This window comes from Watersipora subatra, chromosome 3 (genome assembly GCF_963576615.1).
Source record: "Watersipora subatra chromosome 3, tzWatSuba1.1, whole genome shotgun sequence".
Lineage (NCBI taxonomy): Eukaryota > Metazoa > Bryozoa > Gymnolaemata > Cheilostomatida > Watersiporidae > Watersipora > Watersipora subatra.
In genome coordinates this window covers 70,497,233-70,520,395 of record NC_088710.1, presented here as the reverse complement: position 1 = coordinate 70,520,395, position 23,163 = coordinate 70,497,233, and the positions used below count along the sequence as shown (strand labels likewise).

Sequence of the window (23,163 nt, the reverse complement as noted above, 5' to 3'; positions counted from 1 at the left end):
GCGCTCATGCATGGGCAGGATGAGACAGGGTTGAGAGATAGACATCATGAGGGGAGGCATACGGTGTAACATTAACAGACAGCTAAAGCGCTCATTATCAGTTGCACTCAAGCATCGTGGCGCCTCTGTTCAAGACTGCTGTATGAGGAGCCAGCATCTGATATTACTATTTTGCCAATGGCAGTCGACTATCACTAATAGGCCGATTGTGGCGCATATATTATCTGACCTGGTGTCACTGAAATAATCATAATACACAAGGCAGCTGCATATTATTGGCATTTACTTGATATGCTCTTTATTGTAATTACAGACAAAGATGAACAACATCCACTCAAACCATCAGGTTTAAATGGCTGACAAAAATATTCTTCTGTGTAGTAGATCTCTAGAAGGTCATGGATCTTGGAACACAGCAATAATCTTAACTGCCACTGTGAGAATATGTCATATCTACAGAGCTAAAGGCTAGTGTTCACCATATAGCTACATATGATCTTTTAAAAACAGCAAAATTTTTGTAATAAAATGAACTTTGCTAAAATATTTTAAGTTGCTGAAAACTGAAGTTATTTCAAGTCCTTATCTTTCAATTATTGCATTATTTACAATCAAAGTTACTTTGCTTTTTTGTATTCTGCCGACATGGAGTTGTTTTGATACAGCAAAATAGGATTCTTATCGGTTTTTATTCATTTCTAAAAGCTGTTTAATATCTTCAACTAGAAAACTTAATATATTCTGATGACATGAGAGTATAGAAAAGGCTCTTAAAATGGTTGTTGAGATCTACCCGCAGAAGAAGTATCATAAAATAAAACTGAGTTGTTATATGTTAGTTAGTACAAATATTAAAATTTATAGTTTTTTTAAATAAATAAAAAAGCCGTTTCAAATTTTAAAATAATTAAAATTAAATTAATATCTTTAATTACAGAACAACAGCTTAATAAAACACTTTTCTTCTGGCAGGATAGCAAGTGTTTAGACTGAAGCGATTGGTTAGCCGAACATTATTTAGTTTGTTATGATTGGCTAACTATGCGAGCTTACGGTTTCGGTTTGAATAGCTTGTTCCGTCAATAAAGACAATCGTGAAGGCATTTGAAAGGTAAAGCAAGGCAAGTCGAGTCGACTACTTAATACCAGCAAAAGACCGAACAACTGAGGATGAAACCGAAGGGTAGCATTCGGTGGAACTTGTTGATCACTCTGCTCTGTGTACCAGTGGCTATAGAAGGTAAGCTTATGATATTACAGATGGGTAACTCGTCTTTCATGGCATTACCAATAGTGGAGCAGTACTTACAGCAGTCGCTTATGAGAGCCGTGTCTTTCTACATTCACTATTCGTTCATTGCTGACTATGGCCATATCATTGTCAGAAGATGCCCAGACAGCTCTAATCAAATAAGAGAACACACATGTAGCAGAAGAATTTCTCCCAATAGCAACTAGCGTACATTTATAAACTGTCATTTAGTTGTGTATAGCTGTATAACAATTTATATTGGTTTACAAAGGTGTAGTAAGAACATGTGGTTATATCCAGTATTCAATCATGAACCGCTCAGTAATATGCATATTACGGGATTGTTTCCTTTATTTCGAATGGTTATTATGCAATGCGAACAGAGGCAATGATCACCACAACTGAATGCGTAAAAGAAGCCATATGGTTAGAGAACTTGTGTCAGTATGGTCATCAACCACCTCATGTCTCTTTGTGCGCTGCAGCGCTGCTCTTGCCTCAGAAACCTCAATAACTAGCCAAGGCAGTTCTTGTTTGCTTTAAGCTAGAATGCTAGATTCTACCTGGAAGATCAATGAGTTGATGCTACTGAGTTGAAAAAAGTCTAGTTACAGGCTGTCAAGGGGTCACATGATGTCAGGGGGTCGCAGGATGTCAGTGGGTTGCAGGATGTCAGTGGGTTGCAGGATGTCAGTGGGTTGCAGGATGTCAGTGGGTTGCAGGATGTCAGGAGGTCGTGGGATGTCAGGGTTTGCAGGCTGTCAGCAGGTCGCAAGCTGTCAGGGGTCAGGGTCAACTATAACAAGCAAGCTTAACGTTTATGAATTAAACTGTTCTTAGGTCATCCGACTGACCAGTGATTTCTTACCGCAATTAGCCCATTCTAGAGGATAGGTCTGGCCAGTGCAGAGTTTGTATGCCAAGAGGCACTTGCCGGGCATTGTCAGATTGTCTCAGTTGCACTTAGTTGAACTGGTAAGCAGGTTTCCTCAGCTAGTGCTATCGGATGCATTATTACAAGACATAAATAGGTGGCCATATGAATGGTATGGCCCATAATTTAGTGATTTATAATCCTGCTTATGTTTGTTGAAACCTTAAAATGTTTCTCCCACGATATGAGATTGCGAGGTTGGCCTGACCTATCTACTAGATGCAATGGAGCCGCTGTCGAGGGGCTGTCGAGGCGGGCACACATGGTTGTACTGTTGGACGTACTCTCTCATGTCCCCCACAAGCGTAAAACTATAATATTGACTAAGCAGTAAATTAACATTACGTATTATTAGCATTCCATCTTTAGTTTGTGTCCTTTGTCTCTTCAGTGTTTGACTAGCTTTGATTCGAGCGGGTTGTTACAAAGTTAACAAGCCAGTGTAGAGTTGCACATCCAGCAATCTCATTGAATCTTACTCGGGTTTTGAATTACGAAAGCAACGAAATTACTTTACTATTCATATACAAAGACTGTATAGGTTGAACAAGCTAGCTGGGCCGCGACAGCTCATAGCCAAACTCTCCGTAACATCATGGTAGGTGATGTTAATTCTTCGCTAGCTCCATTTAGATAAGGTCTGATTACATGTTCTTAGCGTAATCTATCAAAGATGATTAGAGAATGGATATTCCCACAAGGATTTTCTCTCTCAGCTCTAAGCTCCTACACTGGCCTCTGCTAAAACATAATCGGCAGTGACAAACACACTAGCCTCTCCGTGTGCAATAGCCTTAGCAGTCACAGCAATTCTTACAAAACAATATTTTTTTTAACTTTGAAATGAAGAACCTAAACAGATATTCAGTTTACTGGTAAAATATCTGATAATCACATTGCTCTGAATTTAGCCAATTCTAAATATTAGTTATTACATATAAACTGGCAGCGGCTGCCTTTGTAGGTTATTTATATTTTACTGTTTAGTAGTAACCAGATGCTTACATCTTTAATTTTACATCACATTAAATTTATTACATTAAATTAATATATAAATGGCCGGAGCAATTGCGGTATGTAATCAAAGTACAAATAAGATGTGCAATTGAACCAATCGAAATATTTGAATATCGCGAGCTTCACTCATCGGATGACCTTTTCATAGCATTTCATTGAAGAACGGACTCTCTAGTAAGAGCTGAATTTGAAGATTTTTTAATTTTGGCATCAATCGAAGGATTAATTTTGAACGATAGAAATCGAAACAACAGAACTGCGGTAAAAACGGATAAACTCATTGCCTGTTCATGCGTAATTATTAGATTTTTGTGTTAGACAAGCGCTCACATAAATAAAACAAACAAGTTGTTTTCTATTTTTTAATTTTGTGCTTCATACCTCTAATTTTGTTATTATAGTTTGCTGAACACGCATGGTTGTCATAAAGAATATTTCATAAGCAGTCTCATTCGGTCAGCCGGCGAATAAGTCATGAATTTCTCTGAAGACAGACATTTAATAATGAATAATGAGATATGTGACAATGCTTAGAGCTCCTTCTTTCTAGAATGTTTTAGGTAGAAACTGTCGTTAGTAGGCCTACTCTTTCTGACAACTATCTGACGACTCGACTCGAGTACTTAATTGGTTTAATTTTTGAAAATTTAGCACAATACTCGTGCGGTCTGACCCAACAACTAGAGCAAGATGAAAAACCTTGCATCAAAGGAGGCTAGAGGCAGGGGGCAGGGTTAATCTAGTAGATAGCTTCTTGTCACTCACATCCTATCAACAGTTTACTAGAAAGGAACTGGCAGCGGTGCCACAGTGCTGCCTCCTTAATTCTTTATTAGTGTCATATCTCTCGCTTTCTTCCATGACCTCTCATCGTTTTCTCTCTACCTGTCTGCATATGCTGCCAACTGCCAGCGTTCATAGTCACATAATCACATAATATCTTGTCCTCTATCAACAGAATTCACATATTTGTCGCATATTGGTGCTCATGGGTTTTGTAGTACTGTATATTGTTTAGCTATGACAGAAGCAAATCTTATTACAGTTTATATCTTGTCATTAAAGATGCATTTTGCCCTCTCTACGCCATGTCGGGAGAGGGATGTGTCAGGCAGCTGGTATCTTTGTATTGTATAGGAAGCTCTGGCTTAGAGATACAGGCACCTTTCTGTCTATACATGAAATATTTCCATTTTCTTGAGCCGTAGTGCAAACAGATAGTACAACTATGAATGCTCTCTATCTACACATAGTCGCTTTAATACCCCCTTCCATGGCTTAGCCTTTGGAATATTGTCCCTACGCTGTTTCTCTCCTATTTCTCAACTACGGCACAGCAGCGTAACAATGCTGCCGCTGATAGCTCTCTAAAATTGAAACAGACAAATACCTACTGTCACCTTGAACATACAAGATTCGTTTCTCTACAGATTACAAGCAGCTCTCTTGCCAGCCATTCTTGGCTATAGCTAACACGATCTTGGCTATAGCTAACACGATCTTGGCTATAGCTAACACGATCTTGGCTATAGCTAACACGATCTTTGCTATAGCTCACATGGCTGTTCATTGCTAGTACATATAAGATGAAGTAGCAAAGGCATGCACTATTTGTATTGAGGAAAAGAGACAGGCCCATCAGACATGCTGATTATATGGCTGGCGAAGGACGCAGTCATTTCTGGTATAGCTATTTATCAGTGCGACCAGCTTAGATTATTATTCTGTTTTTTCAAAGAGTTCAATTGATTTTAGCTGACCAACAATTCCGAGAATATGAAATCATTCGGCAGAGATAATTTTGCAAGAGATATAATTTCTGTCTAGATATAATCAAGAATTATTGACTGTGTTCTGTAGATGGTGAAAGATTTCACCTGCCTCTCTCATCTAAATATGCAGTTTATATGTAAACTGTGTCAACCTCATAAGTTGTGCCTGCTTCCATCCATAAGCCCTGTCATGATACGCTTCCACGTTCCATAGCATTCTGATTCGTTGATGTTTTCGGTTTGTTCCTTTCTCACGGTCTGTTTGGTTTTTGAGTGGAAACACTTGAATTATGATAAGTTATTCCTGTTTTAATGTTGAGTTTGCTATCCTTATGAGAGCCTCTCGCGATGCAATGTTCTGACACACCCTCCTCCGCTTCGAGTCCTGCTGCTGCGGATCTAAATGTTGGCACCCGCTGCCCATTTCCTGTTCCTCATAATAAGTTGTCTTCTGGCCAGGCTGTCTGGTATATGTACACTTATTACAAGAGTCATGTTGTTTGTATCAGGTTGCAGGTCTCGGCAGACCGACAGACTCAACGGCTGATCGCCTTAGCAATGGTCTCTTTATGACGATCCTTTAATAAGCCCATTAAAAAGGAGACACTCGTCTCAATATTTGGTTACAATGCATTAATTTCTGGCTTTAGTGGTTAGTTTTATGGATTGCAATTGTAGTGGCCAGTATTACTGGCCCTTGAAGCAATTGCCATATAAAAATGTTTTATGCCTAGTAACATGAGGCTGAGACTGCGCGTTACGGCCTGTCTACGGTCTCTGAGAAACTCATGGCTGGCGTCTCAGCCATTTCACGCAATCGCCTTCGCGATCCGCATTCCCTTGTCAGGTATATTTCGCTTCAGCAACTGCTGCAATCTCTTCAACTCTGTAAGCCCATAGAGCAAAGCTAGATATATGATACCAATCGTTAGGCTGTGTCTATTATTCCATGCTTGTGCATAACTCTGTTGACATCGTTTCATTCCCAGGCATGCATTTTTTAGTTATAAGGAATATGCATGATTGTGATGGCACCGTTAGTCAGCATATTTTGTTATTTCACAGGCGCTATACGGTGCTACTGCAATAGAGACAGTGAAGAATGCAGAGAGACTTACACATGCATATCAACAGCTGAAAAATGCTATTCCAAACTATATACCGTATATAACCATGAGAACCAGACGGTGCAACCATCCAAAGATGAACATGGCTGCATCGACGCAATACCTTCAGGCAGCGAAGACTCTACATTGTGTGACGGCAGCGGGGATGTTGTGAAACAGCTGAAGGAGCGTGAACCATTGATAATGTGCTGCTCTGATAGCATGTGCAACTACAGAGAAAGCCAAGATATCCAAGTGGATATAGTAGAGTCTACAGACGCTTTTCAAGGTTGGTAACACGCTTGTTGCAGTTTCAATAGGGAGACCTTTCTAATCTCCGGTACATAGACGGCGATCATTCACCGCTGTTTTGAGACACTAGCTTAGAGAATGAGCAGGCGTGCTCTGGCATTTACCTCATCTACTTCATAAACTCTAATCCGTTTATAATGTCTGGAAATAAGTTTGCCCCGTGAAGTGGCTGCTGAAGAGGGCTATACGCCCTCAACAAGCTCGCATACAAATAGCCAACCGGAGAATCAAAATTGAGCCAGCATCGAGTGTGCCCTGGCGTCAGGCTAAGCCCTTTGAACACAGACAGTCGTGTACCCAAGTTATCAGTATGGAGTCATTGCTTACACAGAACAGCAGCGAGCATTTGCTCAGAGGATTATGTCTTTGTCAGCATAGCTAGTTCAGGTCAGGCTTATCTATCCACATCGCTGCTCCAGTCTCCTCGCTACCTCGACCCATGTTTTCTTTTGATAATAGGTTCCGACAGCACATTCGGGTCCCACCGCGACCAGGACCAACATGGTGACGTTTGTTTTTAATGCTTTCCGGATTACATGCCCGCCCCACCTCCTCCCTGCCCCCTCCCTTCTTACTTATTTGTTCACTTTAGCCAAGATTTCATAAATCCAAGTTATTGCATAATGATAGTAACTGATCATAGGCTAAAGACGTCACTAATTCAACCAATCTTGTAGTCTGTCATTTATTTTATGGGTGGAGAAAACAAATAAAATTAACACCCTGGCAATAATTTGGTTAGAAAAACCCCAACAGACTCCATTTGTCACAATAGGGGCTTACTATAGAGCGTATACTTACTATAACTTACTATAGAGCGTATACTTACTATAACTTACTATAAAGCGTATACTTACTATAACTTACTATAAAGCCTATACTTACTATTACTTACTATTACTTACTATAAAGCTTATACTTTACTAATGCTTTAACTAACTACTTTACTATATTAATGTTTAGTCTTTTATATTATTCAAACCGAGCAGCATTCAGCAAAAATAAGCTTTAGGTAAAAACAGGTATTTATTATTATACGTTTTTACTGTCTAGATTTCTCAGAGACCTCTTAAAAACCATTCTGTGGGTTATGTAAGATAATCGATATTTTGTGGTTTTGTTATATCGCAATCAACCCAGAAATGCATAGTCATATGATTTTATAACAACCTGCTGTATATTTGGTAGTGGCTAAAAGCTCTAAGCTGTTTCACTGCAATACAGATATACATAATACTAGGCATACTGCAGGAGCATCGTATATATTCTTGCCTTTCCCATTTAGCAATGACTCACAGCGGCCACTACCGCTTGGGAAGGAATGAATTTCAATTAAATTACATAAAAAGGGTTTGGCTAGCACATAAAATACGTGGAGTCCCATCATTCATATACTGAAAGCTAACGAGTAGCTCGAGTGGCATAGCGATATGATGAGAGATATGTGATATCTGGCATACTATATCAGATATCTCTAATCTGTGTGCTCTCGCTATAACTTGAATGCAATGACCAACATAAGCTGAGTCAAGCTATTAGCTTTAATATTATTTTTCAACTTTTTGAGCCGACTGAAGGCTTTTAGTAAGACCGCTAGTTGGAGAGTTACGAGTCAAATGTCTCTTCTTCGTTGAGATCCCAGTATTTCCCTCAACATTTCTAACGCAGGTTCTGGTGCATCCATTCACTACTTGCGATATACAACTAATACACACTGTTGTTAAACGTAATGCTCTCAGTTTCAGCCCCTAATTGGTGAAATCTTGCTTGGTGTTAGCCATGAGCCGAGCCATGTGTATGATATAAGGTTGTCATTACTACAAAGGCTTATGGATTAATATTTGTTACCCTTTTATTCCATCAATGTAATACTATTAATTTACGGTGTTTGTTACTATGCAATATCCAATCTTTCTTTTATGATTACGAATGAAAAATTACATACAGGTGTCGGCTGAACTGCCTCTGAATCTAAAAATCATTGGGTGGTCGGCACTTTCTGACTCACATTAGGTGGAGCCACTCACAGTCCATTCTGTAACACGCCGGAATAGCGCACCCCCAGACATTTTATATAACAGCAGTAATAGTATTCCATTTCTTCTTATCTGAGATACAGTCCAATATCAGTTTTCAAACTTCTACGATCTCAAACAAATCAGAGTTAAACAACAAAATTTGAGCCATGTTTGCTTTGAACGCTAAACAATAGTATAGCACTCGAGGATTCTCGTGATCAGCTGATGAAACCGGACAATGCAATTCGCTCACCAACTAGGCCACTGTTCTCTATCGTTAGCTTCTCTATTCAACTTCAGCTTTTGTTGTCGTTTACGAAATACTGAATATATTCTCCAATTTGTCTAATGTATTAGTTTATTATTTTACTTTCATATTCTATGAGAATAAAACAAGGAAAATAGTTTTATTCATTTTTGTTATGCACGAAAATCTGAGAAAGTGGGGCTATGAGTTGCTATGGATACAGCAATACATTGTTTAGTGTATTCATATGTATTTATAGAGTGTTTATGAGAAACCCGGTATAGGCTACTTCATATATTACAAGCACTTGTAATATGCACTTTATATGGCCAACTATTGTAAAAGTTCTTTAAAGGTCGGTTCACACTATATCACCGTTTGTCAGCGTATTCCTTTCGGCGTTCATCATCGATTATGTGATCTGTGAATTGATGGCATCGACGAAGCCTCGCGAACACGTCGGGAAAGTTTGCAGTTGTCAAACTTTCCCGATATTTCTCCAAGCACCGACTACCGCCTTTCAATTGTGAACCATTTCGGTGATGGTAGTTCGCTGTTGCGGATAGAGTGATTTATTCATATCAGTTTATGAGAGTCGCTGCGAGACTAGTTTTTGGTTCCAGCACGCGAAAACAAAAGGTCTCTTCGCGAAAGTTTAAAAAGATAAATGAAAACCCTATGTCACAGAGTATTTACTGATGCAAACGCGGATGGGTATGTGATAGTTTGAACATGGTTATCATCGACGATCACCAAAGTATTGTGGCATCAACGCTGAAATACGGCGATATAGTGCGAACCTGCCTTAATGGGTTGTTTCCCAGTCTTGGAATGGATTAAAATTTTTGACAATATTTATACGGGGCAAAATAATTTCGAATTCGAGCACATTGCTTCTGAACAGACTTATAGAAGGATTCAAGTCGATCCGTACAACTATATTGCGCAGCAGTCTGTTGTGTTGTGCACTGCTAGTGTTGTGTGAATACCAATCCTTGCCAAATAGTACAGAAATATAGATTGGCCTTCCATTTAGATATCTAATTATAGGAGGAAAACAATCCTAATTCTGGCTTGACAAGATAGGTATAGATATTACAGATTATAATTGATAAAATTATTCTTTTGTAGAGACCAATGAAATTCCACCTGTACCACTAGGAAATCTGCAAAATATAGAGCCTATGTCTACAGGAAATGATGCAATATTCCAAACGGCAATCATCGCTGTACCGATTGCCGGAGGACTCATACTCGTAATTCTCATACTATTCGCCGTACGAATGCTTCGAGGAGACTATAGATATATCGACAGGGAGCATCAACTTCTAAAAACCCAGAATCTTATAGACCATCACTTAGCTCAAAAAGACAATAAAAAACACGATAAAAGTAAAAAATCATATAGTACTAACAAGCGTGTGAGCGATGAGGGAACTAGTCCTGCAGTGCATAAAAATGCTTTATCAAATATACGCAGAGAACAGCCAGGCGAGAATTATAGTTCAACAACAAATAGTAATACTTATGTCTTGTTACTCCATCAAGACAAGCAGTCGCCTACATCGTTGGTCTAGCGAAAACTCACAGCTGCCATATTGTCGAGTATTTGCCAATTCTTTGGAATCTGAAGCTTCCTGTATGGTCTCTTACATATTTCTATCTAGTCATACCTCCATGACACCGCAGTTGCAATTATTCTCCCAATGATATTTTGTGTGGAGCGGATAACTCTCCTGTATTTCCAAGTTTATTTTCTGTATATTTCCAGTTATATTGGCTGGCTTAATTTATTGCTCAAACACGTGATGACAGTCTATTATCTATGTAAGCTCTCTCTCTCTAATTACTACTTGCAGAATTATCTCTCATCTATATTTGAGAGTTGCTCGCTCTCACCGCTGTTCTATTGTATGATGTTGTTATTTATTTATTCCAAAGCGAGTATACATTTCAACATTCTAGTTGATTTTTGTAATAAAGTAATAAAATTTTGGCTTCTGTTTTATATCTAGATTCTTTGTTTCACACAAAACACACTTAGAAGTTCCAGAATTGATCAATCTATAATCAATCTATAATCACAAGATGCTAACAGTTTTTAATATTTTGTTAGTTCTTGTCATAGATACAGTTTCAAGCCTGCGGCATCTAACGCCAAATAATATATTATGGTATTTAGTATAAAAGTAACTACCAAAATAATACTTTTGGCAGCTGCTTTTATTTTAATGCCAAAATGATATATTTTGGCATTGTTTGGCTGACAGGACTTGCTATATGAACGACAGTTAATCAGTGTTTGGGAAGCCTGGTTAAGGAGCATGTGGCCTGCGCAACTGAGTTGCCGTGTGGGGGTCTGGGAAGGCAGGATCAGTGCGTAGCAACAGAGACTGCTGTTGGCAGTAGGGATTGCCGTATCTCGAGCTGCTATCCTCATTGCGTCATAAAACCTGTGAATATACTGTGGCTTAACAGTAACACTTCTATTGACCAACTAATCTACCCTTGTTCCCTTTATTGATTCTGCTCAGAGAACTTTCAGCGAAGTTGATGTTACTTTATTTCATTTGTGAGTTTAACCAATTCCAAGTTGTTTTGAGGGTTTTACCCTTGTGCAAATAGCTGTTCTGAACCAAACTATAAAAAGTCAGAAATAATCATGTGAATAGATTTATTCTAAATGAGAAAGTGCAAAAAAAATTGAACGATTTTTTGACTAAGCAGCTTGCAGACAGATGATAAGGGATCCTCAAAGTATTGTTTGGTTTATTTTATGAATTTCATTTATTATTTGGGTAAATCGCTCCAATTTTTGTGGCGGTGACAAAACTCCCTTTAAAATTTTTTCGGTTTTGTAGTAATGGCTACATGGCAGTTGATGCTATAGGTTTTACATCGGTTTTCGTAGATAAATATGTTTGCCGATTATTTGTCAAAACAGATTGCTAGGGTAGAGTAATTGTGATTTAATGATGATAAATCAACTTAACTCAATGGCACCTGCAACTTTGAGCCTTAATTATAAAAAAATTAATTCATTGCGAGAGGATTAATCAATCAGCGTTAGCGCATGTGTGAGTAAGAAGGTTTCATTAGCGGATATAAACTTGAGAAAAACTTTAGTCGCTTTGCATCTGTATGACTGAACTAAAATATAAATTTAGAGAAATTCGTAATTTTTATTTTAAGAATATTTAAAACGTGTAACCTCATTTAATTTATAATCTAAAACGGTACTGAAAAACAGTGGTATGAGGTATAGTTGGAGTTGTTTGCTATTAAGTAGTATGGTATTAGTACTATTAAGTAGTATTTCATTCTCTTCTCGTGACTTGCCAAATCTGAGAAGTGCAACGAAGAGCCATTAATTTTGTTTTGTAGCAATACTGACACTTATAGATGAAATGAAGTTATCAATTACGTATTATTATTTTAAGGCTCGACACAGTTTGTCCTGTTTGTTTTCCTTCATGAAAAAAGGATGTGGAAGAGAACTTTAGTTGTCAAAAATTACCAGCTAAGAACAGTACAACAACTGCTAAAAGAATTTCTATAGAAAAATAAGTATAACGGTGTTTTAGATGGTAAATTTATCAACTGTAAAGTTTATAAAATCCATATATTTTTCTATAGCAGTAAGGGCAGTACTTGCCCAGATAGTAGGTGGCTGCGCGCTATAATATTGTTCGATCAACTAATGTGGTTTCTATCGTAACAAAATAATAAGAAAACAGCCACTGAGTAAATACAAGTAGAGAGGGGTGTGCGTTCAAACAGCGTCTGACTTTGGAGCGTTCTACTCAGCTGCCCCTGAATATTGGTCGACTCAGTTGATGGACATTGAAAACTGTAGACTAGGATTCTGAGCTGACCCTGTCTGTTCCTCAGACTCCTCTCGAGCTTGTGGAATCAAACTAAAAATATCAAACTAGCGTGTTCAGCAGGCCTACCTTGACCTATAAACTGAGCTCCCGGTTTCTAGCCCTCATCTTTTTACGACCTCGTTGACAGCAGAAAACATCATCTCCGGCTGTCATATTAGCTGGCCAATATCATGACGATTACTCATGTTATGTTGTTTATGTCATTGTCTATACTGTTTGTAGTTTTGATTACTTGTTTTCTACTAATGAGGCATTTTATACATAATAGAAAGTTTATCTTGTATTTTGCAAGGCTGGTTATGTCTGTCACCATTGATCAAGACGATGAAAAGGAAGTCTGTAAAAAGCTGTAATATATCGCTTTTTACTAGGGAAGGCTTAGAGTCTGTCACACGTCAGCATGTGATTTTCTATATAACATCAAATGCCTTTACATCTAGCTTTCACTTGTTTAAAAATGTATTTGTGGTTCAGTACATGGAATATAGCAACTGTATTTATTATTCATATTCTGCACATACGTGCAGAATGCACGTACAGCAAATTTACTTACAGCAAATGCTCTTTACAAATTGCTTACAGCAAATTTACTTACAGCAAATACTCTTTACTTACAGCAAATGCAGTTAGCTGATCGTGACAAAAGCTGATGCTTTCAAAAAACCTACCGTACTCAATAACTCCTAAATTCTGTCTCGTCATTTTTTAGGCTTGTAATGAAAAACATTGTGTTTGTTGAAGATTTACTAATGCCAATAACAAGTTATACATGCACAATTCAAGGAAAGTGCAAGGCTTTTAAGGAGTTGTGTTCTTCATAAAAAAAACTGTACCACACTTTTGCTGCTTTCCAAGAAGACAACTCCTCTACATCAATTGGCAGCACTGAGTAAATGAATTTGTGGAATATACTATGTAAGCCGTTAATAAGAAGGGAAAACAAATAATTAGTAATTATGTAGATATGTAGATATGTATCTATAAATAGTCTTGTGGTAGATAGTGATATTTTATATAGTAGTGGCTTCAGATCATCTGTAGTTAATTCAGTAAATATAAACCAGGTAGTTCATGCTCCTACTAAGTGATTGCTATATGACATTACTGATATATTTGATAAAACCCTGTAAATATGATCTAAATAAAGTATCAAATCATTAACTTAATTGATGACATTGTTGGTTTTGCATAATTTGAACCCAGCCTATCATCACCAGTGCTATTCTAGACTTGTGGTTGACCCTTAAAGAATGCTCATTACTTCTACTGAAAGGCCTGAATGGTCTGAATGGCGAGGGCAACATTTCTGCAACAAATTGACCAAGCCTTGTTTAAATAGATTGTTTATATGAAACCTTTTTGATTTAGCACACCATCTGTCAACTGCTACGTAAGCCACTTCATTCCAGAGACTTCTGTCTGTAGGCTTTGATTCCAGAGACTTCTGTCTATAAAATCCTCTATGGATTCTGACTAATCCATAGAGGTCTGTCTTTAGACTAATCCATAGACTCCTGACTATGGACTGGTCGAAGTAGACTGAGGTTGTAAGATAATTATATGTAGGAACAAGAACACAGCGTAAACCAATGAAGCATGAGGTGATGGTTGTCTGACAATTATCAGTTAATGAATGAAGTCATAGTAGGCTAACTATTATTATTATTGTATGTAGTCAGCCTTAATAAGGTCGCTGTCGATAAGCTAACACCAATTACCGCTGGGAGTTTCCCTCTTCTAATCTCCAGTCACAACATCGCTAATGATTTTCTCCTGACGCTCTCCAATTCTATCCCGTATCTCCCTGCAGGCTCAGACAGAATCATTAGATTTCAGAACTTTTGTCACATGTTTTTTGTTCAATAGCCATTGGGATCAGCTCCAATCTGTGTTTTGATCTTATCTGCCTTATCTTGAATGTCAGCAGCTAATATGGCTGCCTTTGTTATTTTCTCACTTTTGTTTTCTCAATTTGAAATGTCTAACCAAGCAGCTGAACTCTATACATGTATATTCTAATTCTCACCTGACCTTTTTCTTTATCTGGTATTCAAAGTCTCAGTTTGCTTTAACTTCCTAGTTCTTCGGGACTGCATTTTGTTCTCAGCTGCTGCCTAATGGTCTAGAGTACTTCACCTAATGGTCTAGAGTACTTCACCTAATGGTCTAGAGTACTTCACCTAATGGTCTAGAGTACTTCACCTAATGGTCTAGAGTACCTCACCTAATGGTCTAGAGTACTTCACCTAATGGTCTAGAGTACCTCACCTAATGGTCTAGAGTACCTCACCTAATGGTCTAGAGTACCTCACCTAATGGTCTAGAGTACCTCACCTAATGGTCTAGAGTACCTCACCTAATGGTCTAGAGTACCTCACCTAATGGTCTAGAGTACCTCACCTAATGGTCTAGAGTACCTCACCTATTGGTCTAGAGTACCTCACCTAATGGTCTAGAGTACCTCACCTAATGGTCTAGAGTACCTCACCTAATGGTCTAGAGTACCTCACCTAATGGTCTAGAGTACCTCACCTAATGGTCTAGAGTACCTCACCTATGAACAGTAGGTTGAGGCTCAGCTCTCAAGAGAGGCTACACATGATGGCATTAAGAACATCTAGCCTAAGTCGAGGTTCCTTTGCGACTGTTCTGAGATATATCTAGTTAAGACCACCGAGCTGTTGTTCGCACAACTCTGCTCATACAAGAGCTCAGCCTCCACATTTCAACAAGGAAAGCATACAGGGGGCTGAAAATTTGCGGAATTGCACACTTGCAGATGCATCTTGTTCTCATGTTCCTTTGTACCACGATTGTTCTTGCAGTAAAACGCCATTTTCTTAACATAAATGCTGTCATGAAGACCTTGAGGACATTATTGTGCCTTGTCAAAACTTCTCTGGCAGCTAAGTACCTGCATTCATTATCAAACACATCACACCTTACTTATCCTCCTGACATAGCCTGCACTAACAACCACAATCCCACTGTTTTGTTTCTAAGCCCTTGTTTCTACTATCTGGTCTTAGATGCGCATTACAACACTAACTTTCTTTAGGTTTATGTTGTACTTTATTTGCTATACAGATTCTCTTCCAAGCCTTGATAAATGACATTCTGCATTTCTTTTCCAGATCTGTCTGCCTCCTTACCCCTTTTCTATCTTTCTTATTCTTTCTTTGATTTTTCTTCACACATCTATTTTGTCCTTGAATTTGTTCCCCATCTCTTGTACCTCTGGCCTTACATGTAAACCCCATCAACGTAGTGCTCATACTACGATGTATTAATTTCCCATTTTTACACGCGCGATTCTCCCTTGAAACTTTGATTCACTGCCATAGAGCACACCACGATCATTTGAGTGTGATGGAATACATCCTAGAGCCCTTAATTCCTCTTCCTCCTTCATCTACCATAAGGTACAGTCTCTCATATATAGTTATTACTGTGTATCTTATGATCTCACATCACGTTCTTGATCATTTTTGTCGAACTCATGAACTAGTTTCTTCTTGAAATCATTCATGACATAGCGGCCGACTAAAATCACTCGAGTAATGATGCCATATTTCTCTCAAAAATCGTATTCAAAATAAGCATGTTCCTTTGCTTTTTTGTTTCCTCTTTCACTCTCTCAAACACAGCATGTGTCTCTATTTCCTCTGCTTGCTCTCATACTAACAAGTTGTAGTTCTTGTTTAAAGCGAAATCTAGTGTTCTCATCTGTTGTAGCATGAGTAGGCCTTCTCTCATCATCATCTTGTCTCTGATACAAGCAATTTCTGTCCGCTTTTTTGCTTCATAATTTACTCCAGTATCCATACTGGCCTTGACAGTATTCTCATTCACAGCCTTCAGTTCTTCGTAAATTTCAAGGTCATCTATGAAGAAGCTGTGAGTCGTGTTTGGATCCATTTCACAGGGTAGTTCTATTATATACCTAACTGATTCCTCTAGTAGAATAGTTACAGGCACTTCAATCTGTTGACAGAACTCATTAGGAAAAAACTATCTTAAAGCAGTTAACCCTTTTTGATCTTTATCGATCAGCTCATATATTTTCTATTGACTGATATAACCTTTAGTTTAGTTTTTCATATTTTTATTAGATTTGCCCAACTAGAACCACCTTTTCTAAAAGCCCCTTCTATCTGTATGCACCCTTCTATCTGTATGCATGCTTTATCCAGTCAAAGTGCACCTTATCTTATGACTCCATAATACAGTTTTCTTCTAATGAGCCTTCCATTACTCCATAATACAGTTCTAAATTCACCAGTTGATCAACAGCTCCAACCACTCCACCACATGTTCTTATCTGACCTTTGTCCCATAGTTCACTTGTCTCAGCCGGTTTATAAAGCTCCTAACCAGTCAAGTAAAAAATTTTATGAAGTATTCTGGAATATGATCTCTCTCTAGTGTTTCTCCAAAGACAAATCTTTGTTTTTGGAGACCTCACTTTCCTTGAACTCAGCTCATTCAGCCATCTTGCCTTGGTGGCCATCAATACATTTACTGATCAGCTTGAATTCAGCATGGCGTTTTTAAGAGCCAAAGTTTGTCATGTGATTTTTCTTTATATTGTTTCTTTTATCTTGACAGTTTAGAGACGATCGGATAGCTCGTACCATCTTATACAAATTGCACCTGTAACGACTGCGATCTGATTTGTCTATTCCAGATCTTCCAGATTATGTTACCATTGTTTTTAAAATGCTGTATGCCCTGCATCTTGCCTACCTTGACTTTATTTTGATATGAGTTTGGGTTGTGACACAAATTATAAAGTATATTCAAGAATCTTGTCCATAATGTCTATTCTTATTATTATGGAAGTAATAGACTTACTAGGGGCTTACTTATAATGCGCCGCGAAGATTTGCAAGAGTTTTCTTTAATTCATTTGTGTGCTGTTATGGTACATGATAATAATGTACCTTCCTCAATATTCTCCCACTCTCTGCTAGCATGTTTTCAGCATCTCTCTTCTTTACCATTTATCCTATGACCATTGGCATGATTTTTACTCTACAGACTGGCCTTTGCTCATCTATGTCCTTATCATTGAGGAAGCCATTTTAATGTCTGAATCAGCTTCTGATTTTCAGACTTGATTGTCACACCTAGTCTGAATGCAGTTGCTTCTTTTCTTATCTGATAGTCTGAAAGTCCAATCTCAAGTTTACATCTTTATTTTCAACACTAACTTTTCCATTTTCAACGTGGAGCAGCATTGGTCAAGACTCTAGAGTACTCTCTTCGGCCTAGCTAGTCATCAGGACTTTTAGTACGTTACTGTTCTTAGTCAAGTACATATTTCCTTCAAAGAGCTGTCAACTTTAAATTAAATGCATCACTTCTGAGAATTTTCAACAGAGTTTGCACAAATCAGGTTTTACCACCTGTTTTTGTGTGTGTCAATATTTGTTACCACTCTTTTTGGTCCTAAATAATGATTTGGCCATTCTGTCCACCTTATTCTGTCCACCTTATTCTGTCCACCTTATTCCATCTGTTTGTAAAACTCACTACACTTTCTTTTCATCTTATAAATCTCTTATAATCTATATTGTATATATGCTGCTTTTTCTTTAGGTTTGCTGTCAACTTAAGCCATACATTACTCCACACTTTAATCAATCTCTTCCTATCCAACTGGATGCCATCTGTATCAAGTACAGCATTTATGTTATATACAGCAAGTGTCTCTACTACTGCTCAAAGATTTTACTCTTCTGTTTTTTCTTAAGCCATTGTTATTCATTGACAGTCTCTGTATACCATATACCATGGTACTCTCACTCTGCTGTCCTCATACAAGTACTTATCACCATTTACTCCCTTTCTATCACAGTCAGTGGTCAGTCAAGACTGTGATAGAAAGGGAGTAAATGGTAATAAATACTTGTATGAAGACAACAGAGTGAGAGTACCATGGTATATGGCATTGTTATATATATTAAATATATATAACAAATATATTAATACATGTATTAATATATAACAAATACATGTTATATTATATATAACAAATACATGAAATATATTATATATGATGTATATTATATAATTATAGATATAATATATTGCATGCAGATATATAATAAGATGTATGTACAAAATTTTTCTTATTAATCTACTACATTAGCACCTCTCTCCAAGATGTCATTCAATCACGTGTTTGAGCAATTTCTCTTCACTGTCATACTGCGCAGTTTGGACAAGTTTTTGATTCCCAATCGTTGCAAAGCATTTGAGCCTTACTATTACTATCCTTACTATTACTATCTCGTAGTCCGTTTTCAGCTTGTTTTGTTCTTTTCAAATTCAGGATGCATCTCCATGGTGTTCAGTAGATTATCTTCAAATACCTTGGAAGAATACTTTTCCTTCTCATGCATTAGGTGTTTATCCACTTCTGTCGACTAGTTTCTTTGGAGTCTCCAAGAACTCTAAAAACCTGCTTTTTGTTTTCAAGCAGTCAGTTCTGTTGGTATTGCTGTGCGTACTCTGTATTCGCAACTCTTCGTTTTCACTGCTCCTGTCGGTCTCTGCTTAAGTTCCTCAATAACTGGTGTTAACTCTAAATGTACATGTATATGGTAACTGTTTGACTATAAATATATAACTGGCTGACTATGAGTATACAAATGTTCGACTATCAGTATACAACTGTTCGACTCTGAGTATACAACTGTTCTACTATGAGTATATAACTGTTCGACTATGAGTGTAGAACTGTTCGACTATCAGTATACAACTGTTCGACTCTGCGTATATAACTGTTCGACTATGAGTATATAACTGTTTGACTATGAGTATACAACTGTTTGACTGTGAGTATATAACTGTTCGAATATAAGTATACAACTGTTCGACTATGAGTATATAACTGTTCGACTATGAGTATACAACTGTTCGACTATGAGTATATAACTGTTTGACTATGAGTATACAACTGTTCGACTATGAGTATATAACTGTTCGACTATGAGTATACAACTGTTTGACTGTGAGTATATAACTGTTTGAATATAAGTATACAACTGTTCGACTATGAGTATATAACTGTTCGACTATGAGTATACAACTGTTTGACTATGAGTATATAACTGTTTGACTATGAGTATACACCTGTTCGACTATGAGTATATAACTGTTTGACAATCAGTATACAACTGTTCGACTATGAGTATACAACTGTTCGACTATGAGTATACAAATGTTCGACTATGAGTATACAACTGTTCGACTATGAGTATACGACTGTTCCACTATGAGTATACAACTGTTTGACCACTATCATATAACTATGTAACTAACGTTAGCTATGTTTAAGTGACAGTAACTATATTTTAAGATCATATGTAATGTTTAAAGTGTTTTACAGCTAGTAGTAAAGAAGTATCTATCAATACTGAACATATCAAAGCTATTTTCACATTTAGCCTAATCTAGCAGGAGTCTGCCAGACATGGGTTGTCTATAAATGATCAGCAAACAACTGCTATGGACAACAGATCGTCCTGTCGTTGTATCGCATGTCTTCGCTCCAACCACATGTGTAATTTGATTTCTCATATCAACAATAGGGACTATTCTCCAATTTATAAGTCAAAGCGTTCCATTGCATGCAATCAAAAGGCCCATCTGTCAACTTTTCATAAAGCATTCACAGCCTATTCTTTTTCTATCACTCGCAAGTATATCTGTATGGGTAGGTTGTGCTGTCCGCGTAATATAAAATCAATGAAAATTGATTTTTTGTACAATATTTAAATGGAAGGCATGTGAACTGAAGACTTGATAAAGAAGGGGTAGAGCGTCATATCAGTTGGATTTAACACTTCCTGTTCTTCTCAGGCAATTTATTAACTTTGATACAAGCTTATCTCATGTTTTATTCATCAGCGCGATTCTCTGTGGGCAGCAAAATTAAAGATAAACTCTAAAGAATCAATGAAGGCTGATCTGAGATAGAGTTTACCAATCCGACCCTTTCTCTGTATAACAAGATACGATTCCCAGTGGAACAGAGGCTTACGCGTACAAGTCGGTGAGTAACTGTTGGACTGTCAGCGTACAACCGACAGCGTCGTGAGCTGTCACAACAAGTGCTGAATATCTCACCTTTTTCTGGATGTCATGGTGTGGATAATTTATGGAGCTTCTTTAGTAAATTTTGAGCCGTGAATCTGGCATCGTGGCATCGTGGCATTGGGATACCATTAGAAAGAGCCTGGAGTGAAAATCATGGGCACTGTTCTGTCCGTCTCCCCTTCTCAAAGACTTGACAAGTCGCACAGTCTGGATATGTCTTCGAATGTCAGCTACGGCTCGGTATCTTCTGCTGAAAGCACAAGTAGTAGAAAAAGCAATGGGCTACGGAAATCTTCATTATTCTTTAGCTCACTTGGATTAAAAAAGCTCACGTCAAATAGGAAGCCTTCAGTCGTCACTAAACTCAATTCAAAACCAGAAACACTTTCTCATGGCTTAGAAAAATCCTTCAGCTGCTTCACTATTGCACATCCTGTACCATCGCTACCTTCAATAGAAGCCGTAGAGGAGACGACAGCCGTGCTTCCGCCTTCTAGATATGGTGCCGTGCATTGCAAGGGTAAAGCAACCATCAGCCTTCTCAAAAAGTCTGAGACATTCCCGGCGAATGCTCACAACAATAACAATAATAATAACATGGTGAGTGAAGCTAAGCCAAAGAAGACAATCATTCAAGCATCAACCTCGGAGCTCATGAAATGTTTAGGGGAGTTTTTGTGCAGACGCTGTCGGAGAGTGAATGGATTGAGAACAACCGATATAGGCATCTGGATTCGGCTGGTAGACCGCAGTCTCATGTATCAAGGTTGGCATGAGGTTGGGTTCATCAATCCCGCTAATTTAGTTTTCATTTACATGCTACTGAGGGACATTGTTGAGGAAAGCATAGAAGACGAACAAGAAGTTAAAATAGTGGTTTTAACCTGTCTCTATATCAGCTACTCGTACATGGGCAACGAAATAAGCTACCCACTTAAGCCATTTCTCATCGAGACCAGCCGTGACAGCTTCTGGAATCGCTGCGTGTGTATCATCAACCGCATGAGTGAACAGATGCTGAGGATTAATGCTGACCCACTTTTCTTCACTATCATTTTTAGTGAACTCAAGTCATTTTCTCCTTCATCCTCTCAATATACGGCAATGACAAAATCGACGGTAACGGTCCAGCCGAACGCCACCGAGCTTCTCCAAACTTGATAAATGTATTGTGATTTTATTATAGAACATTCTCAAAGAGAAATTAAATACTCAAAGAATTTGTTAGTCATCAACCTTCTGTGATTTCCGCATGACTAAAGTACACCAGAAAGCGTGGTAGTAGCTGTTATCTTATTAACTGCTCTGTCACCAGATACTCAATGACTCTTGCAATAGCAAAGTACAACCATTTTGCATCTCAAACGTTATGATAAAATGCCGTTTTTCTTGATGTTCTCATTTCGTAGACGCACGCCTCTGAGATTCCCCAGTCTAGATCTAGTCAATTGTGTGTATTTTTGCCTTCTGTGCTATTTAAACTGTATTTTTGTTAATACATATTTAATGTTATGCATTTTGGCTTGTTTAGAAGCAAAATAGTTGAACATACACTCAATTGCCGCTGCCATGCATACATGTAAGTAGTTTACAAATAGACTTGAGCTCCTACAACACCTCTGCCAATCGATAACAACTCGTCTATCTATTCAGCCATGTGGTTAGTCGAGTCAGCCTTCATACACCCAGCTAGTTAATCTCTACTCAACATACTCTTTATACATTTTATTCTAATAAACCGTTATTAGAACTTGCTGGTAAGAACACATCATGGCCGACCAGTTGATCCTCAGAGTGTAAAAGTTAATGTTTGGTTTTATCAGGAAACTACATTCTAAAGGATCAAATCACAGGAAATACACAATTCATTGTAAACATGAGTCAGCGCTATCGCAACTGCTGTCGTCTCTGTCAAAGTGCTGGAGATGAGAGAAAATCTCATTCTAACAAACTTACGGCCATTATTGGAAGGTTCTTATTTTGCTGTAAAATGTTTTATTGCGATTGATCTATTAGGGTCAATGACTATGTACAATAGTATTAGAGCCTAGTGTTTTGGTGAGCTAATGTATTGAGGTCAATGACTAAATAGAATTGCCCTCGAGCGTAGTGTTGGCGTAGTGTTGGCGGGATAGGAACTCATCAATAAGTCAATATATTGTGCAAATAGCAACTGCCTCTAGCAATAGTTCATCTTTGTGAGGTTTCCTCCTCGACCGGTGCACAATTTTTCCATTAACTCTAGAGAGTAGGATCCATGTACACTCTGGCTGTCAACCTGGACACGTCCTGCTCGTCACGTCTGCTCGTGTATAAGCACTAGATGTTAACCGACATTCTGTAGCTACTGCAAACTACTGAGTCTTGCGCTAGTCCTATAGCCTAACAAATATGATAATTTATATTGCAGCAGCTTGTGACCAATTATTGGGTAAGGCAGGGCTGTAGAATTAGGTTACAATATAATACATAGACCGGGTTAGCAGGCTGTTCAACTAGTAGGCTATATGGC

At 38.0% G+C, this 23,163-nt stretch overlaps 2 protein-coding genes across 2 annotated transcripts; both read left to right on the top strand.

Annotated features, from left to right (window-relative positions):
* The first annotated feature begins 1,099 nt into the window (after nt 1-1,099).
* Nucleotides 1,100-10,666, top strand: LOC137391301 (BMP and activin membrane-bound inhibitor homolog). Its single transcript, XM_068077731.1, has 3 exons — nt 1,100-1,240; nt 6,041-6,370; nt 9,790-10,666. The coding sequence occupies exons 1-3, from the start codon at nt 1,171-1,173 to the stop codon at nt 10,233-10,235; spliced, it is 846 nt and encodes a 281-aa protein (XP_067933832.1). The 5' UTR covers nt 1,100-1,170; the 3' UTR covers nt 10,236-10,666.
* Nucleotides 10,667-20,705: 10,039 nt separating this feature from the next.
* Nucleotides 20,706-22,189, top strand: LOC137391488 (cyclin-dependent kinase 5 activator 1-like). Its single transcript, XM_068077980.1, has one exon. The coding sequence runs from the start codon at nt 20,805-20,807 to the stop codon at nt 21,810-21,812; it is 1,008 nt and encodes a 335-aa protein (XP_067934081.1). The 5' UTR covers nt 20,706-20,804; the 3' UTR covers nt 21,813-22,189.
* Nucleotides 22,190-23,163: the final 974 nt, after the last annotated feature.